Source organism: Pogona vitticeps, chromosome 3, assembly GCF_051106095.1.
Source record: "Pogona vitticeps strain Pit_001003342236 chromosome 3, PviZW2.1, whole genome shotgun sequence".
Taxonomy (NCBI): Eukaryota; Metazoa; Chordata; class Lepidosauria; order Squamata; family Agamidae; genus Pogona; species Pogona vitticeps.
In genome coordinates this window covers 17,316,518-17,339,594 of record NC_135785.1, presented here as the reverse complement: position 1 = coordinate 17,339,594, position 23,077 = coordinate 17,316,518, and the positions used below count along the sequence as shown (strand labels likewise).

The following is a 23,077-nucleotide window of genomic DNA, read 5'->3' as shown; positions in this document are numbered from 1 at the left end:
TGCTGAGGATAGTGATTCCAAATTTATAATTGGCCACTATTGCAGAGATATAACTCAGCTCTGTCTCCACCTTTTTTCATTTAAAAGATTATATTATTTGAGAGGCAACATTTGGTGTAGTGTAGCTAACTAATAATTCCTTTCTCTGTGTATCATATTTTTCCGTGTATTAAACAACACTTTTTCCTAAAAAATTTAGAGGAAAAATTGAGGGTTGTTTTATAAATGGAAGGCAGCAGCGGGAGGCGGAGACTGAGGTAAAGGAGCAGCCATGCTCGGCCACCTCTAATTGGGGCCCATTGAGTGCCACCTCCGGATCGCCTCCTCCAGCGATTGTCTCTGTCAGGCAGGGGACAAGGCGGTGACATGAGCTGGAGGTAAGCCCCGGCAGTTGCACTGGAGGGGCAGTCGGGCAGCGAAGGCAGCAGGAGAGGGAGGCAGAGGAGCAGCCGTGCTGGGCCGCTCTTTGTGGCTGCTCATTGACTGCTGCTTCACCTCCAGCAAGGGTAAAAATTGGGGGTCATCCTATACATTTGGGGGGGTCATATACATGGAAAAATACGGTATACAGTATTGTCTATAAATCACCGTTTTCTACCAGTGATGCAAAATGTAAAGTAGTAACCTTTTTGGTGAATCAACTTCTCTGCCTTTTATAAAATAACCTATACAACCTGTTTCTTACTCTGTCTACTCAGTGGGAGCAGTGGAATGTAAGAAACCAGTAAGAAGAGTTCATGGGTTCTTGAATACATAAACAGTTCCAACCATTGATTGCCTATTGATTTGCAATAATATGATTTTAAATTAGTGTTTGACCACAAATTGGGAGCTCGCCTGTTCAGCTATACGTAAACAGTACAGGAGGAAGCTAATCTTGTTAAGAGTAGCTGAAACAAAATTCCCCAGTTTCATCAAGTTTTTTTTTACTCATTAATGATGTCAATTCTCCTGCTGTTCACTGAGCTACAGTGTATTACTTGGTTAAGGTAATGTAGCTGTTGGAGTGTATACCAATAAACAATATATATTTTATCTTCCTTTGATGAAAATAATAGTTATATTGTCGCCTAAGGCTTTTAAACAACATTATTATCATTCTGTTTCAGTCTTGTGATATGGCACATGAAGGGCTATGTACTATCAGATATTGTACTGCATTTTTTATATTGCTGAACAAATACAGATGACCTTTTCAGAAGACTGCAGAATGGGAGTTTTAATGAGTGAATTTTCAGGAAGAGAGGACATTTAGATAAGGACAGAGAATCTGTTATAAGGCCAGTTTTGGTGATGCGCTAATATTAGTTATTCAGTATTTTAAGAGTTTTTACTTGAATACCTAAGGAGTTTCTGCTGTTTCATCATTAGTATATTAAATTACATTACAGGAAATTACACACATGTCATTTTAAGCGTTGAATGGTACTTGGTTTGTAAGTGGTAATGACCTCAAAATAAAGCAGTAATGTAAAGTTAAGAGTCTTATCTCTCAGTGTCCTGGGCTCACCATAGATCCCTTGAAAGGTCATGTTTATTCATCTGTCTGTCTTCCTGCTTGATACAGGAGGTAGGAAAGTTAGTGGATGTGTTTCTGATGAAACAATCATAAAATAAACTATGCAATTAAAAAATAGGGGAGAGAGGTAACAGTAGGATTAGCATTTTATATAAAGTGATCTTGTTTCTGAGGAGTCTTTGATGACAGCAAGGAGGAGTCTCTGATGACAGCATTTGTGCATGAATCGAGGTGATCTCCCCTTTTTGCATAGGCAACCACTGGACTTAGACAAGATGCCCTCTGTAAAATACAGTGGTGGCTCGCTTGATGACGTTTATCCGTTCCAGCGAAATCGCTGTAGAATGAAATTGTCGTCAAGTGAAAGTAAAAAGCCCATTGAAACGCATTGAAAACCGCTCAGTGTGTTCCAGTGGATGAAATACCTCAGTGTCCAGCAAAGATCCTCCATAGGGCGGCCATTTTCTGGTGCCTGTAATGCGAGAAATCCGTTCTAAGCACAGCGGGGAGCCATTTTGAACAGCAGGTGGCCATTTTGAAACCCAATGATCAGCTGTTTTCTGATTGTTGTAAAGTGAAAAATCGGTTCCCGAAGCAGGGAACTGATCATCATGAAACTAAAAAAACCCATTCAGTCATCGTTTTGCGATTGCAAGAGCGATAGCAAAAAACACATCGTGAAGCAATTTCATCGTTAAACGGGGTAATCGTTAAGCAGGGCACCACTATATAAGACAATGTTATTCTCTCACTAGTGATTGTGAATCTGGGTAAAGAGTATAAAACTCTTAACCCCACAAGATTACCTCCCCAGCACTAGTTTCATTAAAATAATAAATGCTCATCTTTTGTATGTTACTCTGTATCCTGTCTGTAAGATTCCTTTCTTCTCCAACAACTAAAGAGGATCTATAAATAGAATGTAAAATACTCCTTAAAGTCTTTGCAAGGAAAATATATGCACATGAAGACGAGCATCCCTGATACCTGCATTAATAGAAAATCGCACAAACTCTCTGCTGCTTAAGCAAAGCTTTTAACACTTCAGAGATGTGAAAAGTGAAGCAGCACATTTAATTAAAATGCACAGAGATTGTAGGCACCTTCACATTTTTAAGAACAGAAAGAAACAAACCAGGCTGTTTAGTGAGGGAGGTAGAGTAGAGGATGAATGCCCTTCTAAATCATGTGAACACCTTCTAGCTTTCAAAGCTAGAAGCTGTTCACATAATTTAAGGAAGGAAGGAAGATAACAGTAAATACAGTGTAGCAGCTTAGGAGGCAAGAATGGGGGAAGCCGTGCATTTTAAAAATGAGAAGGAAAATGTGACTGAGAACTAGAGAAATATTAACTTAAAATAGGAATGCTGCTAAAACTTGTATTTGCACCATTCTAAATTCTTGATTCTGTGATGAATATTTATTTGGTGTTCATAAAGTGCCTAGATGTGTCAGGATAGCTTTTAAGTTTTGTTTTGTTTTTAATTTCAAGGGATTTAAAAGACGATCGTATACAACAAACCAGGATACACAGTGGTGTCTCAGAAGGTCATAAATCGTTGATTATATGGAATTTTGATGAGTCATCATTTTTAGTAACCTCATTATAGTGGTCACATTCTCCTTCATCTCTTAGAGCTGTGTCATTGTGTTAGGAAGAAACAAATGTTTTTGAAAATATATAATTTTAATAAGGAGCTACTCTTCATAGGTCTTCTGGTAGATTTCTGTATCTTCTGTATTAGGTCTTATGTTGTTTGTTGACTTCCTTTATATGTAGCAGTTGGGCAAAATGTGGTCCTGAGACTGTGTGCATTCCTGCCAAGGGTGTTTTTATGGACCCCTGATAAAACAGACATCCTTATCCACACACAAAAAAAGTTTTCCTAGCAAAAAAGGGTGAATTGCTGCTTCTCAGAAACCTTGAGGACTAAGATTGTATTTTTCAGTAAAATTGGGATTGTAGATAGGGGATACTTGGCTCAGTAATATTACAAGTGAGAAGGATCTTGGAGTTGTTATAGACCAAAAGCTGAATATGAGCCAACAGCACGATGTGGCTGGAAAAAAAGCCAAATGCTATTTTGGATGTATTAACACTAGTATAGTCTCCAAATCTTGTGAGGGACTAGTTCTCCTCTTTTCAGCACTGGTTAGGCTTCATCTAGAGTGCTGTGTCAGGTTCTGGACACCACAGTTTAACAAGGATGCCAGCAAACGGAAGCAAATTCAGAGGAAGGCAACAAGGATGATCAGGAGACTGGAATTCAAACCCTATGAAGAAAGACTGAAAGAACTGGACATGTTTAGCCTTGAGAAGAGAAGACTGAAAGAAAATATGACTACCTTTCAAGAGGGGCAGGATCTATTCTCGATCCTCCCAGAGTACAGGGTGTTTAATAGTGGAGTCAAGTTACAGGAAGCCAGATTTAGGTTAAATATCAGGAAAAATATCTTCACTGTTAGAACAGTATGACAATGAAAGCAGTAACCTTGGGAAATAGTGAGTGCTCCAATGCTGAGCCATTCAAAAGAAAATTGGACAATCATCTGACAAATCTACTTTGATTTTGATTTCTGCATTGAGCAGGGGGTTGGACTTGATGGGTTCTTTTAAATTATTCTATGATTCTATGACTTTTTTTGGTTGATGATATCTTAATGTGTTGAGGCATCTTTTATTTGGTGAAGAACACTTGAAACTACTGTACTCATTACATCCTTAATTTAGACATACACCTCTGTAAGGCCATTTGGAACGGCAAAGCCATATGGATTTTAGAAGCATGCAAAATATAAAGGCTTGTCAATTATTTTGCATGTTTTCTCCATTTTTAATAATAATAATAATGATAATGATAATGATAATGATAATGATAATGATAATGATAATGATAATAATAAAAGATAATGATAATAATAATCTGAAATCTATTTTGGAATTTATTTTATTTTAATGTTAGCCTGCTTAGCTTGCCTGATTATCAAAGTGGATGTTACATTCTAACGAAAAACATTTTAACAATGTGATTTAAAAAAACAAGGTCATTTAAGAATTTACCAAGTTGCCTTAGATGACAATAAATGCAATCTAATAGTGAGTGGACTGCCGAAGTGCAAAGTGATATGTTCCCCTTTACCTTGTTTAGTCTCTGTGCTGGCCATGGGGCGAGGTTCATTCTACTCCTGCCAGAGTGGGAATATGAGCTAATACCTCTGTAGCAGGATAGTTTGTGAATGTGCTTATAATACTTCAGTAAAAAACCCAGTCATAAGGAGTCAGTCTAAAAAGAGAGTCCCTGATAGCCTATTTGCAAGCACCTGGATCTCTTGTGCATTGCTAGAATGCTAATTCCAAACCATATATAGAGATTCATGCACCCTCCCAACATTTGTGCATCTCTACTGTGTTTCCCTGAAAATAAGACAGGAAATTAATTTTCTCTCCAAAAAACGCATTCTCCAAAAAACGCTTATTTTCAGTGGATGTTTTACAGTCATGTCATCTTCTAGTTGTTGCACAATGCTGCACAATGGTAGAGGGTGGGGTTTCACTTAACTGGGACTTAGTTTTTGGGGTAGGGATTATTTTACGAGCATCCTGAAAAATCCTACTAGGGCTTCTTTTCAGGTTAGGTCTTATTTTCGGGGAAACAGGGTACTGCCTCATACTCTGTGGACTGAGTTATTGCCCTTCATTCTTTCCTTCCAAACAGTAAATGCATATGTGCATCTACCGAATTATGCATACACCATATTTAGTTCTATATTTGGATGAAGTATCCAGGGTGTGCCCATGGGGTTGAATGAATCACAGTCTAGAACAGGCTTGTCCAATCTGCGGCCCGAGGGCCGCATGTGGTCCAGGTCGGCCCATAATGCGGCCCAGTGCAATTGTATATTTTAAAAGAAATTTCAAAGTTTCAAGTTACACTGCCGGCACTTGCAGCCGGAATGCGGCTGGGGCACGTCACAACAGTGGGGGGGAGAGGGAAGGAAGGAAGGAGCGGGAAGGGAGTTGCGTGACTGCATTGCGCAGTCCCCGTCAGTAGGTGGATCCCCTCCCGGCCCCATAATGCCACTGGAGTTGAAGCTAGCAGCCTCTGCTGTCTGAGATCGCAGCTGCCGGTAAGCGAGCTTGGAGCAGGGCTGTAGAGGATGGGTAGGGCTTCCCCCCTCCATGCGGCCCAAACCAAATTTATGTGCAGCCCAGACCAAATTTTCATCCTCTAATGTGGCCCAGGGAAGGTGAAAGGTTGGACACCCCTGGTCTAGAAGCATTAATTGATAACTTCCTTTAAAGGTAAAGGTTCCCCTTGACAATTTTTGTCCAGTCTTGTTCGACTCTAGGGTTTCCAAGCCATAGAACCAGTGTTTGTCCAAAGACAATCTTCCATAGTCACATGGCCAGTGTGACTTAGACATGGAACGCTGTTGCCTTCCCATCGAGGTGGTCCCTATTTATCTACTTGCATTTGCATGCTTTCGAACCGCTAGGTTGGCGGGAGATGGGACAAGCAACTGGCGCTCACTCCGTCACGTGGATTCGATCTTACAGCTAAAGATCTACAGACCTTACAGCACAGAGGCTTCTGCGATTTAACCCGCAGCGCCACCATGTCCCTCTTGCTTTAGGGTAGATTAAATATACATTATAACTGTATAAAATGCTACCCAAGTAAAGAAGATCCTGAGTGTGGTATAATGATGCTGTATTATCCTGTTGATCTGTTTACAAACTATATGTACCATCATAATTTACTTCAGTGAAAACGTGGGAAGATGAGCAGTCTTCAAGAAAGCTGTCTGTTGTTTCTGTTTTGTTAATATGGGCAAAACTGAAGTAATACTGCTTTTCTGCTGTTGTTTCTGTTTTGTTACCTTGTCATTTATTCTGTTCCCCTATGGAATTTAGTAAGAATGGAGGAGAATATTGATATCCTTCAGAATAGGTCTTTTCCAGTTTAGAATGATGTATAACAATACATAAACACTGTTTTCCCTTCTCAGGAAGATTCTCCGTATAACCTAGAACTTCAACAGTGGTATCCAGTTATAAAGCAAGAAACAGACTCTGTTAATCAGACACATTCATTCATGCATCCCAGGTAATAAAGGCTGTCCAGAAATGTGATCAGTGATCTTGCAACTTCATTTTTATTGTTCTTCTATTAGCTGATGTTTTGAATTGTATTTCACGCTATGCATATAAACATAATCAGATTTTCTGTGTTTTGGTACCATATTATCTTTGATTTTAGAAATTTGTTGTGTATCCATATAACTATCTGAAAAGAACTACTGAAAGGACACTATTCCCACAGGAGAGTCTATGGTTCCCCACTTGCTTGTAACATAGATTCCTTAGTTTTCTGTCTCTCAGGGCTGCCTTCATAATACAAAAGACCAGTATAAAGCTTAAAATAAATATTACAGCAACAATAGTTATACTTCTGAGCAGCAGATTTTTAGAACTCTGAGGGATGACATCTGTCAAGGAATCAAGTAGTAGCCTTTTGGGGAGGGCTGGATTTGGTTGCTGATTCCGATTGTAGATATTTCTGCATTGAAAAAAGCAACATAATTTGGCATTTGCATGGTAAAATGTAGTTGTCTGTCAGCATCGCAACTGAAAATGCAGCGTTCTTTCAACCTTGTGAAGGGAGTTGACACGTTTTACAGCTCAGTGAAAACATGTGAGGCTTGCTGTGCTGATGGCGTGCCCCTTTAATGCTGATGTAGCAGTTGAATTATCACTTGTGCTATTCCTCAGCTAATTTCACAAACTGAGCACATTGCCTTACTGTGGAAGTGGTTGCTTTACATTTACCAAGCACACAAACTCTCCTGCCCCAACCATCCCAACTGTGTACAATAGCTTTCAAAATGTATCTCATCTACATTCAAAAAAGAATTTTTTTGGCCAATATCTTATTGCAGAGCACCGCTGGCATTGCAAGTTTGATGTTACCAGCAATGGGAGATTGCTACTAAATAAAGAACTCCTTTTTTCCCCTCCCATTTTTTGGTGTGTATACAAAATTGTTCACATCCTGAAATAAAAAAGGAATACTAGTTAGGAACAGTTTACCACTGCTGACAATGTTCTTCCAGTTGTGCTGACAGAGTTCTTCAAGATCTTGCTGTGGCCATTCATGTATTTAAAATATTTTTGTCCCATTCTTCAGTTTCAAGGCACAGTTAGTAAATTGTCAGTCTCTAGGTCTAGTGAATACACCTCAAATACACAAGAGAATGGTTTATAGATATAAGTACTGGGACAGAAAAATACCTTTGGAGCCGTTGGTACCTGACAAAATATACAGTCCCCATAGGAATCATAAGTGGAGTTCTTCCATGCTTAATTAGGGGAGGAACTGGTTTTGCAGTGAATTAAATTGCATTTTTTTCTTTGCCTTTAAACTAACTCATTATTGTAATTACAAGCTGCTGTTGATACTAAGATTATGGGAGAGCTAACCTGTAATTACTGCAATGCAAATTATGTATAAAATTTGATCCATCTCTTGTACAATTTGAGCATTCAGACTTTATAACTGTAGTGATATTTGCGTTATGAAACAGTAAAATAAAAACAACCTTAAAATGATAAGGTAAAACCAGCGGCTTTCAAAAAGTCATTGACATACATCTTCAAGGTTAAAAGTTTCAGTAAGATTATAGACTTTAGAGTAACAACTGGTCTGTTTAATAATCCTTGCCAGTAAGACACTCAAGTCTCTTGATAGTATCTAGGCTTTCTATGCTTACCCTAGTTAATTTGCTGGTTCTTACATTACACTAAATAATGAATATGCACAAGTGCTTTAAGTCAGTCTGAGGATTAGGGAGGCAATTTTCCCCTTTTAAATCTATTCTTGTGTAACTGAACTCAAATTAATTCAATTTCACAGGATTGGAAGCTTAAGACATGTTAGTTCATGTTTCATATACTGTCAGTTGATTTTATTTAAATTTCTGTTAATCTTTCAATTTTGTTTTTTCCCTCAGCTACTACTTTTATATGTGTGATAAAATGGTTGCACCCAATGTGTCCCTTACCTCTTCAGTACCACAGTGTAAAGAAAGCACCAAATCGGTAGAGAAAATCTCAGAAGTTATTAAATCTCTACCTGGGCAGTTGGTGAAACAACATAGCAGTGGCAAACGCAAAAAAGCTGTTCTCTACCCTGATATCTCACTTGATGTGCAAAAAAATGTTGATTTAAAATTTAACACAGAAGTATGTGCTAGTATAGGTGAGTAGGAATGTGAAACTTCTTAATTTTGTATCCTTCTAGTTGCTTTATGTGTATAACTTGAACCAATATTATTTTCCTATTTTTAAAAAACCCTTGTAGAGCAATCTGTATCCATTAAGTCTGCAAACAGAAGGAAAACTGAACAGGTCCCTTCCAAAGTGACTATGGAAGATAATGAAGCAGTCAGCAGTGGTACACAATCCTCTTCCTATGTTCCTGTTGGTGGTACTGCTTGTGATGATGACAAAGGAAAAATGATGGAAGCAGTCATGAAAACATACATAAAACAGCAAGAAAAGCTCCATACAATTTTGCAAAAGAAGCAGCATCTTCAAATGGTATGTCTTCCAAAAGCTTCTTTTCACACAACTATTCATAATGGTTCTGAATCTAAATAGATATGTATTCTTACTAGAAATAATACAGAGATGAGCAGAATAAGTAGAGGTGTTTGATTTTGCATTTTACACTATGTTCTCGTAGTGTATCATAAATGGATACTATCCTGAATTGTTGGCTTGCCTGGCAAGCTTCAGATACTACTGAAGTTATTTTCAGTGTAGAAACTCATAGTGTAGTGCTGCATTATTTTATTCTTAGATTCCTAAATGCAAAGACTGCTTAATTATACATTCTTACATTGCAGTGATGTTTGCTATGTCTGTGCTAGAGTACAAATGGAGAGAAATTGTGTTTCGGGTACAAATTGCTGTCCAGAAGTTCACACCTGATTTTTTTCAGAATTCCTTACAAGATGTAAAAAAGGATTGAAAACCTAGAAGAAAAGTACTTAGGATATTGTCAGCTGTCTAACTTGGACTGTGTGATAGCAACTAGGAATTGTCTATAGGAAATCAGAAAGAGAAATTTAGAACTCCTGGCCACACTCCACTTTGGGCCACAAAACAACTAACAAGCGTACTTGAGTAAATTATTGTAAATTTATATTGCTGACTTGTTTTACAAGGCTGATTACCTTCAAGTTGTCAAGCTGTTAATCTTAATGTGAAACCCTCCATTTTAATTTTAAATTGTAATGGAGTTTATTACTCTGTGGGAGAATCTGCCATCATTTCATATAGTACTGTATTCTGCTTCTGTCTAATAACTTGACTTGCAGCCTTGTCCAAAATTAGAAGAATGGATTTGCAATCTTGATAAGAGAAGTGGTGGAATATTTGAAAGCATACTGAAAAGTAATGAAAGTTTTCCTTGGTTGAATAAATAGGTAAAGAGTAAACAGTTGGGTATAGGTGAGACTGTACAGATGATCCAGGAAAACTGCAATAAAAGGGATTTCAGGAAGAAGAGTGAGATCTGTTAGTGTTTTCTCATTTTTTTTGGTTAATGTGCCACGTTAGTATGTTATATGAGGATGAAATTCACTGTTCTGCAAAAGATGAAGGGCTTAATTAGTGCCCTATAAGCTCTCTGTCAACATTTGTTTTTACTTTTAGTATGAAATCATAAACAAAAGGGCCCTTAGACTGCTTGATTGTCTACTGAAGATGATGCTTTCTTTCTAGAAATTTGCTAAGTATTTCTAGATTTGTGTGCTGACATTTGTGAGAAGCTTCACTCAAATAATAGTAAATATAATCAATGCCAAGTATGAAAAACGAAAGCTAAATTATGATTTTAGAATATGCCTCGAACGAGAGAACTATCTATGCATAAAAAATTAATATATCATGTACTGTGATCCAGAGAAGCATGAAGAGCAACCTCAGCATTTGTTCAGGCATGAGACCCATCACCAAAATTCTAGATACCTTAACCAGAAATTTCATGCATATTTTAAAATGCACAGATAACAATATGCTATATACTTAGAAACTGACAGTCCTGAGATTAAGCTGTAGTTCCCCAATTGTACATAATAGAATATAGCTTTGAACCTTTTTTGTAGTGCAAGATAGATGTGGCTGTATAAATAATATTAGGCACCCAAGAGGGCATGCAATAACTGAGTGAAAGAAGATTGTGAGGAAGACTTGGATGAAGTCAGAGTGACTGTTCCTTTAGGGCTCCTTCAAATGTTGATACTTTTCCTAGATTTTTGAAAACATGTTGGAAAGTCACCGGAAAATAGCCAGGAATACATATATTTGTAAACTGGAATCCAGTAGGGTTTTCTGCATTTATTGCATCCGAACATTATTACACAGATATATATCTTTGGCTGCTTTGCAGTTGCTTCCCAGAATGTATTTTCGGATGGTGTGTCAGCAGTGGTACCAAATTATTGCTTGGCACTGCAAGAATAAATACTGGAGAGCTGGCATTGGAAATTGTAATTTCTGTATATCAGGAAGGAGAGCATTGAGAGCATTAAGGTTTGCTCCTTGTAACACAGTTTGGCACTGAGTGTGAATAGGTAAAGAATAAAATAAAAAAACCCCACTCATATAATATTAGTATATCACTCTTGGATTTATTGTAAAATAATACATGCATATGTATGCACTCACATGTATACATGCATCTGAAAACTCTTCAGGGCTAAATGCATGTGTCATACTGCAAATTGCTATACTTGCAAAGCCTGTAAAATTTTTCATTTCACTCTTATGCCTTGGATTTGATGATCATGATAACAAGGACTGGGTTGTCATTTGGCAAATAAATTAGCTACTGAAAAAAGCTAGAGTAACCCTTGCTTACTCTAGCTTCATTGCTCAAGCACTCTTGTGTACCTTGTTATTGCTAAGATTTAATGTGTTCATCATTCTCCTGATCTGTTAATGGGCAGCAGGCGTTTCATCGGGTTGCATTAACTATTTCCTAGTTGGTAGGTACAAGAATTATAATTTTAAGAACTGTTATATGTTTTTGTCATCTTCCTTCTATTCTCTTTACCATTTGTGTCTTTATATGTCTTTCTGAAGGTAAAGTTGAATTCAGAGTTTTAAAATTAATCTGCAAGATACTCTGAAGTATTTTTATTAGAGAATAGAATCATAATACTTCAAAATAAATGAATTAATGTTACAGAAGTAAGTTTAAAAATAACAAAGTTTCCAAAGGATTAGAAAGTGGGACTCTTTGGGATAAATAAAGGGGTCCCACCTCAGTATTCCAGATTTCAAAACACATATGCCAGGGGCTTTGAAGACTTAATTATTGTACTGTATTGGCAAACAATAATGGAACATAGTGGCTGAAATCTAAATCACAACCAGAGTACGCCCATTGAATTAATGGGGATTTGTTGAGTCAGTATATAAATTCCATTGATTTAATGGGCCTGCTTTAATTGTGACTTGCAAACTGGCTGAAATCCAGTAATAATTTGATACCTGCCAAGTTCATGAAGTGATGTGCAGTTTATATTAATTCAACAAGAATGCAAAGTTAGCTGAAGTAGTATTTTTTGTCTGTGTTTCTGAAGTCCAGATAGGCGGGGTATAAATCAAATAAATAAATAAATAAATAAAATGAAATGGTCCACAGAACCAAAACATATATAGTTGTGCGCATATGTCTTACAAAGATTTCGGCATACAAAAACTGAACACAACTATTGAGACTGGAAAAGCCTGATAGTTCTCACATTTTTCTAAAATAAGGCAACCTTTGATTTACTATGTGTATGGAATTTGTGCTATATATACTTTTGGAGTGTGGGGGTATATTTATATTAAAAAATCATAGTAATAATAAAGTTTACCAAGTAAAGATAGCTTGTTGGCACTTTTGTGAATTTGGACACAATGTGCATTATTGTCGTTTTGTTTACAGGAAGTAGAAATGTTAAGTAGTTCAAAGGCCATGAAGGAGTTGACAGAAGAGCAACAGAATTTACAAAAAGAACTTGAATCTTTGCAAACTGAACATGCTCAGAGAATGCAAGAGTTTTACATTGAGCAGAGAGACCTGGAGAAAAAGTTAGAGCAGGTAATAAAGCAAAAATGTACCTGTGATTCTAACTTGGAAAAGGACAAAGAAGCAGAGTATGCAGCCCAGGTGAGCAGAACACTGAGTAACGGAATGTCTTTCCTGATTAATTTCCCATGAATTGTGGCTAAAATATAGGGCAACATTTGTAAACTACAGTACTGTATTGCTAAACCAAACTAGAAAACATATATTTGAAGACATAGGACAGAATCTTATTAGTGTTCACATAAGATTTTCATAACTTGGTATGGCTAATTGCCAAGATGCTAGAGCACAACTTGGTCACATGCCTGGTGACTGGTAGGATTCCAGCCATAAATTTTCAAAGTCTGAATTATATATGACAAGAATTCTGTACAAATGGTAGCCAACTTGTATAAAGCTGACTACATCTTAAAGTCATGAAAGTAAGCACATTTCTACAATTAGACTTCCCCATCCCTCCACCTCAGGAAGTCTGCTCTAAATGTTCCCCCACCACAATCCAATGAATCTTTACTCATATTTCCATGTGCCCCTTTAGGGTTGACTCTTGGGTAAATCTGGATTGTTGATTCAGAAGCAGAAATCTTAATTTTTGGAACTTCCAACTAAATGCATTTCCTCCTCTTCCATTAATCTAATTATCTTTTCATTTATTACTTCCTCATATAGCTCATTCACTCTTGAAGAAACTTTACAATCCTTACTTCATTAATCCTTTACACTCATCTCTTATGTAACTGAACTGGGACCGATAGTCTTCTGAAAAAATGGCATACAGAATTGCAATTAAGTGCTTTCAAACCAAACTGCTAATCTGTTTATGCAAAATACCTCTGTTATGTTTCTAATAAATTGATCAGAAATATTGTTGTCCAGCTGGGTGTATTTGTCAGTCTTGGATACTGATTAATCACCTTGAAGATTTACTGCAATTCAAGTTGTCAGATCAAAAGAATCATAGTTTTGATATGATTAGTAGATACAGTATTTTACTTATTCACTGATTGAAATCCTGTTGCTTAGCATAGTAAGTCACACTAGCATAAGCCCATTGAATCAGTAGGGATCTGGTGACTCAGCTGTTTCGTAAACTCTATTGAGTCAAATTGGCTTATTTTAGTTACAGCTTACTTTAGTAGAGCACATGATAACTACAGTAAACCTATTTAAATCAATGAAACTAATGGAGAAATCTTCACTGATTTAGTGGGCCTGCTCTTAATGAGAGTTACAATGCTAAGCAGCAGGATTTCAGCCGTGTTATTATGGCTACACCATTATCTGCTGTGAGTTTCATACTCAGGGAAAATTACAGCGGACTTCCTGTTTTTATAAGTTATCTTGGAAGCATTTGTTTTGATTAAAAGTGTGTCTCACATAGGAAATTGAAACAAGGCCTCTGTCACGATATCTGGCTGGCAACTGCTAAGATGAACCATTTTATCATTTCTGGCATAATGGAAGAAGATTTCAGAAGGGTGGGGAGGATAATTTTAAAACACAGTTTAATAGTAGATAAAATCCTCTTAAAGCTATGTAATGCAAGACAGATGACATCATAATCTTTAATTTAAATGCATTTCTGGTTCTGAGGCAGGCTAGAGCTCTCTCTTGTGCTGGGGAAGTCTTTCAGAGCCTTGGGACAGGTGAGAAGCCTTTAACAGTAAAAAAATTGCTGTTGAGTCACTGCAGCTGGGATCGGGATATAGGCACATCTGGTTCTTTACATTTGTTCCATCATCCTTTGGAGTTATCCTTAATATATTTGCTGTTCATTTTTGACAAAGCTACAGTAGCTGAAGTATGACCTTAATGGCCTGTTAGACTGTGGTGTCTCAGCACATTCAGTCTGAGAATCATAGATGCAGAAACCTTTGTGCAGCACACAAAAAGGGAAAGAGTTTCTCCCCACCTCTAGATATTAGTTTATCAATAAAAGCACCAAAAGGAAAAGCATCCAGAATTTATGTTCTAAATGTTTAATAACTTTTCCATACATATTTGCACATAGTTTTTCCAGTCTATGTAGCCATGGTGATATCCCTCTCATACAAATTGAAAGTAGTGAGAATAAGAGAACACAGTGATTATTGTGAATTCCTCACATAATATTGTTACAGAATGAAACAGCTTACTTCTGGAGTTGTATGGTTGGGTGGATAGATTCAAATGTTTTAATGTTCCATTAAAAATTTGCAGTTGGCAGAGCTGAGACAGAGGCTGGATCATGCAGAAGCTGATAGGCAAGAACTTCAAGATGAATTGAGACAGGAAAGAGAAGCAAGACAAAAGTTGGAGATGATGATCAAGGAACTAAAGCTTCAGATTCAGAAGTCTTCAAAAAACAGCAAAGGGAAATAAAGTGCCAAAAGGAATGTATCTGCATTTTTCTAGCAGGGCTAACACATTACCTGTCAAGGAGAAGCAAAGCCATGGAGAAGCAAAGGTATTTGGGACATCTTGGGGAACTTCTCTTATGCAAGCAGCATCAGTGAAGCAGAGTTTTCCATTTCCCAATGATATCAATGATATTTGCACAAGATGAGTTCTCAGAGGACTGTGCCCAATGTATGCATATAAATCTGTAATGATATACAAGTGTACAACTTCCAGACTGACAAAATCTGTATTTGTGCTGCTTTTTTTACAGTTAAAAGCAATGTTGCAACCTTCTGTTTTTATAGTGCTCAATGTATATTCTTTTTACAATCTGTCTCGAGGGCTCTCTACCTTTTACTGAATGCAACTTTATTCAAAATATGCAGCATCCACATACTTTCTTTCATTTGCATGCATTCATTTACATAAAATAGTGCTGTAGTTCCAAGAATTTAATACAGAAAAAATATTGCAGAGAGTTTAGTCCCTGATATTGCTTTACTGTGATATTTAATTTGATAGTTAATGTTGCATCAGAGTGAACTGCTAATTGGACATTATTAGGCAAGGAAACCTTTTTCCTAAATGCAGATTTTCACACTGTTAACTGACAACTTTTAAATGCCAGTTACTAATTTTTAAATACCAAGTGCCAATTCTTTTGGTAGCCTGTTGATTGCTGATAAGAAAAGGAGTTGAGGAAGCAATCTGAGACACTTTATGTTTCAAAAGTGTTTACGCATTCTTAATTCCTTTGTGTAACTAGGAGACAGAAATTTCATATTTAACATAGTTCTTTGAGCATTCTGAAACACTAATAGTTTTAAAATGTCAGGCTTATTTTGTAGTGACTATTTTAACCATCAGGCAGGTGAGCTTCTTCAATAGCAATAAGGTTTTCATGCAGGGAGTTTCTTTGAGTGCATGGAAGTGAGTAATCTTGGCATTTTGAAGTATTGGATAGTTAATGGGGAACAAATGGAGTCTGACATTGTGGAAGTGATGCTTATTTTTTTAAGCACTGTTATTAAATACTTATTTCTTGGCCTTTTGGCTAAGATCAAGTGTAGTATCTGTACTTGCCAGTTTAATACTGAACTTGTTTTAAAATGCTAAGGTTTGTATTGGGACATAAAAATGTTAGTATGGTAATATTCTTGTACTTCTTAACAAGCAGTTCGGTTCCAGAGTTTTTACTCATCAGAAGTAAAACAGGTGACATATAGAAAAAAACTGTAGAATTTTGGTTCTCTAGTGCTGTTTATCAGGGAAGAAGAAAGCAGTTATAATTATACAGATAGAAAAAAGGTTACTTGTAATTTATTATTTTAATACAGATAGACAGTGGTTTAATCACTGAGCATTACCATATTAAATATATGCTAGCAACTAGAGGTGAGGAAAGGAGAAAAAATATTGCTTCCCAAAGGCAGGTCACCTGTTCAGATCACTAAATAGCAATTTGGCCCATATATTTCACACAAAATACCTAACTTTGCCCTGCTGGCTCTAGACATGTTGCATGGTATGGGAATTTAAACTTTGCAATGTGGATAGAAAAGTGCATATCCACAGATAACTTACGATGCAGATGGTAATGCTCCTCTGCATACTCATTGTGTAAGCATTCATACTCTTCTCTGATTGCCTTGTTGTGGAAGCTTGCTTTATATGTGGACATGGAGCACTTAATAATTTTCACTGTTGTGTTAGCACATTTCAAAGAAGCAAATCTGTTTTTAAAATACATCAGTTACTGCCAGTTATATATGATTCTCTTCTGTTCTCCAGTCCGCATAGTGTCTTACATCTGTGTAATAGAAAAATCAAATAATAAAATTTATAAAATATACAAGTACTAAAACAATGGAAGGACTTAGAAAAATAAAAAATAGTTGACTGTTCTGACAAAAGGACTAAGAACATAGAATCTGCTGAGAGTCTCCGGTAGGGAATTCCACAATCAAGAGCTACCAGCTATTTCTGTAGATATTGGCATGTTCTTCTAACACAGCACGTGATGCTTGATTTTGGTGTCATATTATGATTTGCACAGGAGACGTTCCTCCATTTACACTGGTTTCAGGACACTTCGGGTTTTGATGACAAAGTGGGCAATATTACTTTGGCTAGGATGTCAGTGGAAGCTAGTGGATTCTTTTCAGAACCACAGTAATGTAGTTTGTCACATATTTGTGATCTCAAACAATTAAACTACCCGAGTCTCTACTTTTTAGATGTATAAGTTTTCTTCAAGGACAGCTCTTCATTTGTAGTTGTTGTTTAGTCGTGTCCAACTCTTCATGACCCCATGGACCAGAGCACACCAGGCCCTCCTGTCTTCCACTGCCTCCCGGAGGTTGGTCAAATTCATGTTGGTAGCTTCGATGACATTGTCCATGCAAAATGTTGCCAATGTCCTTATTGTCCAGAAAGGAATGCAGCTGGTTAACAGCATTTTTGCATTAAAATTGTTCTTCACATTTAGATCCAGAAACATTTTCAGGCTTTTAATCTTCATGTTTGTGGGAAAGTCTGACCACTACAAAGACAGATTTCTGGCTGATCAGCTTTCCAGCGATAGCAACCATTTTATCTGGATTGAGTTTGTTTATTCAGTCTTCATGGAATCACTAATCACTACACCCAGATCTGATGTAAAAAAAGTACAACTGAGTGTCATTGATGGCACTTTACCACAAAGCCCTGGGAGATATTCCCACCTGTTTCATGTGTGTGTTAAACAGCATGGGAAGAAGAATGGAAATTAATGGGACTCTACAACTTAACTGCTGAAGTTTGTGGATAGAGCCCAAAACCTGCTGATACAGTTTGTTCACCATTCTTTTTAAACTTGGCAGGCAATATGCAGATTTCATTTGACAGAGAATTGGGTATGAAAAAAATACCTGTTCTGGAAATGTTTGTTTACATTTTAAATTGGTTTTCCTATTTAAAACATACCGGACAGTTTTACACTATCACTCTGAAATCTCTGATAAGATGAATTGAGAGTAGAATGAGTTCTTTGCTCACTTCTTGCTTTTATGCTGGTATCTGGAATCATGTAAACAGAAACAGGGAGAGTATTACTGATGAGTTGCTTAGGCATATAACTAAAACACTGAAACCATCAAAAAAATTGAATGTGGATTGTTTGTGTTCATCACATGCACATACCTTGCCCTAAGAACTACAAACTGTTATTTTGTAGGAAAATGCAGTTGGGCTTGACATGGTCAAAGCTATTGAAATCTGTGAGTTTTTAAACACCTCTAGTGGTAGTGCATTGTTATTACTGGTTTTTAACTGGATGTTAGAGACAGAAAGTACCATTTGATTCTGAGTTTGAATATTTTATCCTGGTAGTAGGAAGTCTAATTCTTTGCCTAGAAGCTGGAAGTCAATTAAAACATCACATTTTATTTCTCATACAAATCATTGTAGTTATCCAGGGGCACTGAGATGGGAAGCAAAAAGATGCTGCTTTTTTGGCCAGCAGCAATCATTGGTTGCAGCAGCTGAGAAAATGCTCCTGTGATTTTGGAAGTGGGCCTGAGCTTTCATGAAGAATAATAAATGCAGTGTTTGAACATAAGAATGTGTAAAGAGTAGTAAACATTTGGTAGATATGATCTCAACTGTCAGCAAGTATCTACTTGCCTGTGCACAAGTCCAGGCAAAATCCAGAAGTTGTTGAGCTTCCGCAGTGTTTGAAAGTGTTTGAACAGAGAATCATTTTTCAGTGTGACTGCAGTACAATGGTATGATTCTTTCTCCTCCAATTTTCCCCTGTTGGTTATGGAGGAATGGTTTCATATTTTAGAATTTAGTCAGAACCAGTAATCAGTGTGTCATGTTTTTGTTTATGCATAGTATAGTAAATATCAGAATTTGTCGTAAGTGTCCCTAGATTTACTGCACATATTCAAACTGAACCAGTGGTGGCACCTTTGATAAATTGGGGGAAAATTACTTGTAGTAATAATGAGTTGGTATGCCAGAAGATGCCACTTCCAGATTATTTATTATTTTCGAACATTTGTAAAACTAAAACCCACACCACTTTTAATTAAGTATTGTAGCTTTTTTATAAAACAATTCATTTCAGCTTCCTTTATACAAGAATTTCATTAATATGTAATTAATATGTAAAACTGTGCTATAGATGTCTATAGTCACCAAGAAATAGTTTTCTAGTAAATTGTAAATATTCTATGTTTCACATCTGGTAGTTTCTTATGTTGATATCTTGACATAGTGTACTTTATTGTGATTAACTCCACTACCTAAATAGCTTGAATGGTATACAAGACTTTGTATCCCTATTTACAGAGATCTATAGCAAATGATCCTGCCCATTTGAATTTGCTCTTTTAGCATTAGCATGCTCACATGGTGTATCAGTTAATAGAGAAGACTTATTAAAAAGAAAAATATCATTTATAATCTGATATTTTAGATAGCAAAATTATTCTCTAAATTGTCCTCCACTGAGGAAGGGTCTTTTGAAACTGGTCAAGAAGTGCCTAAGAGAGAGTCTGCTAAGAACATGCTTTGAAAAATGAAAATTGCTTCTTGACATCAACATGAATTACTGAGGTTTTGCGAGGGGTGAAATTCAAGAAGAAAGGTCCTTCAACGTATTCTCCCTTCAATGAGGTCACTACTATGATTCAGACTGATACAATGTGCTGAAAGCATGAACAACTAGAAATGTGCTCAGTCCAAAAAAAAGACAAGCATAGGCTGAATAGAAATACTATTCAGAAGATACATCACACACATATATGCAATATGTTGAAAAGTTACTTATTTGTAAAATTTGTAATGTTTTCTAATCTTTTTTTTAGAAAACGTTCTAGACATTTTACAGATATAGTACTCTTGTGAAATTGAATGTTCTCACTTTCAGAGAAATTAGGTGAGTTTGATATAACACATTTATTATGGCATATGCTTTCATGTAATGGATGCCAACTTATCAGATATACTTGATGAAATGGATTGTAATCCACAACATTTTGTGCCATAATAAAATTGTTAGTCTTTTAAGATGTTCTAAGACTCCTCATTAATTTTTAAACTTGTTTTTGGTAAAGGAAAACAACTAGAAGGCATTGTGATCCGAAAATGATAGGGATTGAGTAGGCTGAAACTACCCTTTAAAACAACTACTTATGCCAGTGTAGGGCCTGAATTCAGCCTGTTTTATACAGAGTACAATAGACTTCACAAAAAAATTGAAAAGTGAACTATTAGATTGTGACCGCCGTAAGGAGATAAATGTTTTAACGCTAAAAGCTTTAGCAAAATTTTAAAATGTGTTTCAGGCAAATTGTACTTATCTATTTTGGTAGGAACTGCATCACCTAGCATGAATATTTGATATAAATATGGTAGCTACGGCGTATAGGTTACATTCTTGGATTAATTTTATTATATATTTAATATATTGGTAGTTGTAAAATGATTTGTACATAGTCCATAATGCAGTAGGCTCTGCTGTGGGGAGTATTAGTACAAAACAACCTCTCTTCCATGCTGTTTAGTCCCACCTTCTTGGAACACTATTGACTATGCTTTCACATTTCCCTTGGCTTCATTTTAAAAATGAATAATGTTTAGTTGTAAGAACTGTGTCACTTTACAGCTGTTTCCATAGGACTGTAGCTGGCCTCAAAATGCCAAGTCAGCTTCCCAAAGTTTTTATTTTTATTTCTGCCCACAAGGAAATATCATTATTTTTCTCAAAGAAAACTGATAATACAATGCAGACAAATAGTTTTAAACAATTGTAATCCTATACTTCAGTTATTGCAATTTATGCTGCAGCTGTAAAATACCTGCATAGGCAGCTTGGTCTCTTAATTTTACTTTCTTCTTTGTGGGCTCTGTGAATGCACACAGTTGGGTTGTTTTGAGCCTGCGCTGAACCTCTCAGAGGTTTCCAGAGCTTAGAGACACATGATTAGTGGGACATTTCCTGGTGGAGCGCATGCTCCGCCCATCACTGATCCTTCCGTCCATAACGGAAAAAAGGTCCTTTTTTCCGTCATGTTGGCTAGACCTGTTTTGGAGACTAGACCAATTTATTGAATTAATACTTCCCATTGAATCATCAGTTTTTTACTTCAAATTCTATTCAAGCATCTTTCTTTATTGGACGTTTCCCCTGTGAGTTTATTCCATTTTTTCTCTGCCTGCGTTTTGCCGATTCTCCCCCACAAGACCATTTTTTCCCTTCTGTTTTCCCTGATCTTTCATCGCCGCCCCCCCAGGTCTTTCAAGGGGTGCGTTCAGTGTGCAAATAAAATCCCACTCTCCAACGGCCACGGCCGTTGCCTTTTCTGTCTTTGGGAACAACATCCTACACACTCCTGCTCCGAGTGTAAAAGGCTAACTAAACCAGCGCTAAAACTGCGTTTACAAAGATTGAGGTCTTACCTCTGGGGAAAATCTCTGAATTCACCTCCAGCCACTATGGACTCTGCACGATCTCCAGACCCTCAACCAGATCGGCAAAATCCACCCATGCCTGCTTCCAGCCCAGTGACTCCTCCTCCCCATCATAAGAAGTCAAAGTCCACTTCAAAATCTGTGTCAACATCAAAGGCCTCATCTCGGTCTCTAGACTGTTCTTAGAAGAAAAAAGACAAGATGACCTCTAAGAAATTGAAAAAAAATCTTCAAAGTCCACTTAGCTTGACCCCTCACAGCCAACTCTTCCATCTTCCATCCTGGATGCTCCGGGAAAGGTGTTACCTACATCATTGGTTCTTAACCTTGGGTTACTCAGGTGTTTTTGGACTGCAACTCCCAGAAGCCTTCACCACCAGCTGTGCTGGTTGGGGTTTCTGGGAGTTGCAGTTCAAAAATACCTGAGTGACCCAAGATTAAGAACCATTGACCTACATCACATCTTTCCAGTAGCAGCCCACATAGCCACAGACGAAAACTCCCTCGTGGACTATCTCAGTTGCCTCATGTGGACACACGAATGGTCCCTAAATGACACAATCTTCTATCTCCTCTGCAACCGTTGGGGCACCCCTTCCATCGACATCTTTGGTTCTCGAGCAAATGCCAAGTGCCAACATTACTGCTCTCGAGCAGGTATTGACAAGTCGATCGGATATGTCTTCATGAGAGAATGGGACAAGGACCTCCTCTGTCTATTCCCTACAATACTGCTCCTACAAAGAACCCTCATTCGACTTCGACAGTTCCAGTTGGATGCAATCCTTCTCACCCCATGGTGACCGAGACAACCATGGTTCACCCACCTGAGGTCGATGTCAACCGACTCATTCCGACTCCTGCCGATCCCCAACCTTCTTACTCAAGACGATGGGATGATTTACCATCCAGACATACCCTCTCTGAACCTGACAGCGTGGAGGATATTCCCACCATAAAGGATGTACTTGATCGAGCTTGAAAGCCCTCTACCCGGCTCCTATACCAAAACAAATGGAAAGCATTTCTTTCCTTTACTGATTCTCAGAAATTATTTGCAACACCAGTCTCTTTGAAGACTTTACTTACCTTTCTCCTTCTTCTCTTCAATTTTGCACTATCTCATTCCACCTTGAAAGTTTGTATCTCTGCTAATGTAACTCATCAACCTCCTAATTCTGAATTGGCCAGACTCTTTTCTCATCCAACTTTGAAAAAATTTCTCAAGGGACTCAACAATATTCGTCCCCCACGTCAACTTCCTGTCCTTTAGTGATCATTATAACTTGTCCTTAATACACTTACTCGACCACCCTTTGAACTGATGGCTACCGGTGATCTTTAACTACTTTCCTTGAAAGCATCTTTCCTCGTGGCAATAACATCTGCTAAGTGGGCTAGTGAACTTGTACCCCTCCAATCCCATCCACCCTTTCTTCAATTCCATCCAGATAAGATCATTCTTTATTTTGATGTGTTTCTGTCAACACCCCTCGAGCACATGCTCCATACACTTGACGTAAGACACGCTCTGCCTTTTTACGATGACAGGACCAAATTATTCAGAAAATCA

The 23,077-nt window shown here is 37.3% G+C and overlaps 1 protein-coding gene and 1 pseudogene across 3 annotated transcripts in view; both read left to right on the top strand.

Moving 5' to 3' along the window:
* SKIL (SKI like proto-oncogene) overlaps positions 1 to 19,270 on the top strand; it is a 30,410-nt gene extending 11,140 nt beyond the window's left edge. For 2 of the 3 annotated variants that reach the window (XM_078389667.1, XM_078389668.1), the window contains exons 3-7: positions 6,530 to 6,627; positions 8,531 to 8,778; positions 8,881 to 9,119; positions 12,523 to 12,747; positions 14,866 to 19,270. In XM_078389667.1, the coding sequence (XP_078245793.1) occupies positions 6,530 to 6,627; positions 8,531 to 8,778; positions 8,881 to 9,119; positions 12,523 to 12,747; positions 14,866 to 15,027 (972 nt within the window). In that variant the 3' untranslated portion in view covers positions 15,028 to 19,270. The remainder of the gene's footprint in view (positions 1 to 6,529; positions 6,628 to 8,530; positions 8,779 to 8,880; positions 9,120 to 12,522; positions 12,748 to 14,865) is intronic. The other variant, XM_078389669.1, reaches the window with a different exon arrangement.
* On the top strand, positions 16,080 to 16,181 carry LOC140706227 (U2 spliceosomal RNA; annotated as a pseudogene).
* Positions 19,271 to 23,077: the final 3,807 nt, after the last annotated feature.